At 71.5% G+C, this 2570-nt stretch overlaps 1 protein-coding gene across 1 annotated transcript; it reads right to left on the bottom strand.

Moving 5' to 3' along the window:
• Positions 1 to 62: 62 nt before the first annotated feature.
• MNEG_16142 (hypothetical protein) lies at positions 63 to 2521 on the bottom strand (the record flags this gene model as incomplete). Its single annotated transcript, XM_014035387.1, has 4 exons — positions 63 to 126; positions 445 to 1866; positions 2115 to 2254; positions 2507 to 2521. 4 exons carry the CDS (start codon positions 2519 to 2521, stop codon positions 63 to 65), a joined length of 1641 nt encoding a protein of 546 aa, XP_013890841.1.
• Positions 2522 to 2570: the final 49 nt, after the last annotated feature.

Raw genomic sequence — 2570 nt, 5'->3', positions numbered from 1 at the left:
GTTTGTAGTTGTGCTTGTGGGGGTGATGCTGCGTCCCGCGCAGTGCAGAGTGCTGTGTTTTTTTAGGTTTGGTTGCGGCAGGGGGGCTTTCCCCAGGCGCAGGCTGCCCTTGCCGGCGCGGCGGAACTGCAGCCCGCCAGTTGTAGCGGGGGCACATCTGAAGAAAGGGTTGGGCCGGGCCGCCCGGGGGACCCCTAAATTGGCGGTCGCCCAGATGGGTTCGAAGCCGCCGGAGGGCGGACGGGCGGGCGGGCGGGGGCCCCTCACCACGAGCCTGACCAGGCTCGCCGGCCCCCACAGCAAAGGGCGGCCGGGCCGGACCAGCCCTCCCAGGGAAACCCTGAGAACCGGGCGGCGTCGTCGTGCGGGCTGCTAGCATTCAGACCGCCAACACGCACGCGGGGGCGGCTCACCACGAGCCTGACCAGATTTGGGTGGCGGCACCTGGCCAGGATCTGCAGCTCCTGCAAAAACTCCTCAGCGCTGCAGTGGCGCGCCCGCAGGACCTTCACGGCCAACAGCTCGCCCTCGGGCTGAGCCGCATCATCGCCGCCGCGGCCGCCGCCGCTGCTCTCCGCGCCGCCATCGTCGTCGCTCGCCGGCGCGCTCACGGCAGTGCACCCGGCGGCGGCGGAGCCGTCCGCGGCCGCCGGGAGCAGGTCCGCCGCCGCGACGCCCCAGACAGTCCCATAAGACCCCTTCCCAACCTTCCTAGGCCGCCGCCGGCTGGGGCCGCCGCCCGCCAGCGCCGCCACGAGCGGCGCCGGGTCGTAGCAGGTCAGGGCTGACAGATCGCGCCTCAGATCCTCGGAGATCTCGATCTGGAGGGTGACGTCATCGCGGGCGCCGGCGGCGTCTTCTCCCAGATCCTCTTCACTGCTGGTAGACGGCGCGCCGCCGCCGCCGCCGCCGCCGCCCGCACGGATGCAAGGCAGCGCCCGGCCCGTCGGCTGCCGCGACGGCCGCCGCTGCTGCGCGCCCGCGCCGTTGCCCGCGATCTCATGCGCTGCCGCGACCGCGCCCGCGACAGTGGCGGAAGACAGGGGGTTTTCTGGGGTCGGCTGCCACGGCAGCTGCCACTCGCCCTGTTGGGCTGCCAGAAAGGGGTTTGGCGGCGGGGCGCGGGGGCGGGGGCCCGACGCAGCGGCTGGCTGCTGCTGCTGCTGCTGCTGCTGCTGCTGCTGACTAAATGGAGACTTTGCGGCACCCCATCCCGGCGCCGCCGTCGCCCCCACGCCGCTGCCCCAAGCCCCTGAGGCAGAGCCCTGGCGCAATGCCTGCGTCGCCGCAGCACCACTGCCGCCTCCCCGCTGCTGCTGCTGCTGGTGCTGCTGCTGCTGCTGGTGCTGCTGCTGGTGCTGCTGCTGCTGCTGCTCCTCCTGCTGCTGCCGGGGGTTTGAGGTGCCCCACGCCTGCGGCGCCTGGACACCCACGCTGCTGCCCCACTCCCCTTGACCAGCGCCCTGGCGTGACGCCAGCGCGGCTGTGCCACCGCCACCTGCCTGCTGCTGCTGCTGCTGCTGCTGCGGATGCAGCGGCGGCGGCGCCTGCACACCGCCGCCCCCCTGCAGCGCCGCAAGCCGCACCCGCGCCGCCGCGCGCTGCGCCGTCACCAGCGTCGCCGCCTCCCCCGCCGTCGCCGCCGCGCCCCCCAATACGATGACGTCATCGAACTCCCCTGGGGCGGGCAGCTCGAACCCCGCCGCCATCTCGAAAAAATCCTCGGGCGCGGGCCGCAGCGCGGGCGGCCGCTGCTGCAGGCGCTTCAGGAGGACGGCCTCGGGCGCCGCGCAGACCGCGGCGGCGAGGCGGAACCCTGCAGCGCGGAAGGGCTCGAGGCGCCAGCGGCGCTGCTCGGCGTAGATGCTGCGCGGGTGCGGTTGTGGATGGGGAGGGGGTGTTCATGGGCGCTGTGGGCTCTCCCGGAGGACGAAAGAAGGCTGGGAGTGGCGTCCCGGGGTTGCAATAATTTAAAAAAGTGCCCATGCACGGCGGTTGTGATGTGGCAGAAACCCGCCGAGAAGGGGACCTCACTTGCCAAAAACGGCATCCCACAAGCAGACCAGCCCAGATCAGATCAGATCAGGTCAGGGGGTCGAGCCGCACGAACGCACTTGCAGGCGTCGATGATGTAATTCGAGGGGTGCTGGCTGGCGAGCTCCAGCAGGCGGTCAAAGGCGGCGTCGGCCAGCCCCTGCAGCTCCGCCGCGCGCGCCGCCGCCGCGCCGGGGCCGCCGCGGGGGAGGCCGTTGACCTGTTTGACCCGAGGCCATAGGTTGGGGTCATGCGGGCGGCGAGCGTCCGCGGGGCGGCAGCGGGGCTTTGATGCTTTGTCCGAAGCAAAAACCTCAAGGCCTTTGCATTTGCCGCGATCAGGAGCGAATCGTATCATGAGCCTCACTTGATCAGGCACATGCATTGCGCCGTGCCCAACACCAAAGTGGCCAGGGCCACGCGGGGGGGCCCGGCGAGGCCCCCCCCCCCCTGCTGACGTCATCGGGCGCACCTTCATCTGAGTCATTATCGCCTCAGAGCTCAGCAGCACATACGGCTGCTCCCCACCGCCGCCC

The sequence above is a fragment of the Monoraphidium neglectum genome (assembly GCF_000611645.1).
Source record: "Monoraphidium neglectum strain SAG 48.87 unplaced genomic scaffold scaffold06038, whole genome shotgun sequence".
Lineage (NCBI taxonomy): Eukaryota > Viridiplantae > Chlorophyta > Chlorophyceae > Sphaeropleales > Selenastraceae > Monoraphidium > Monoraphidium neglectum.
The sequence above is the reverse complement of the archived record's forward strand: the minus strand, read 5'-3'. Positions and strand labels throughout refer to the sequence as shown.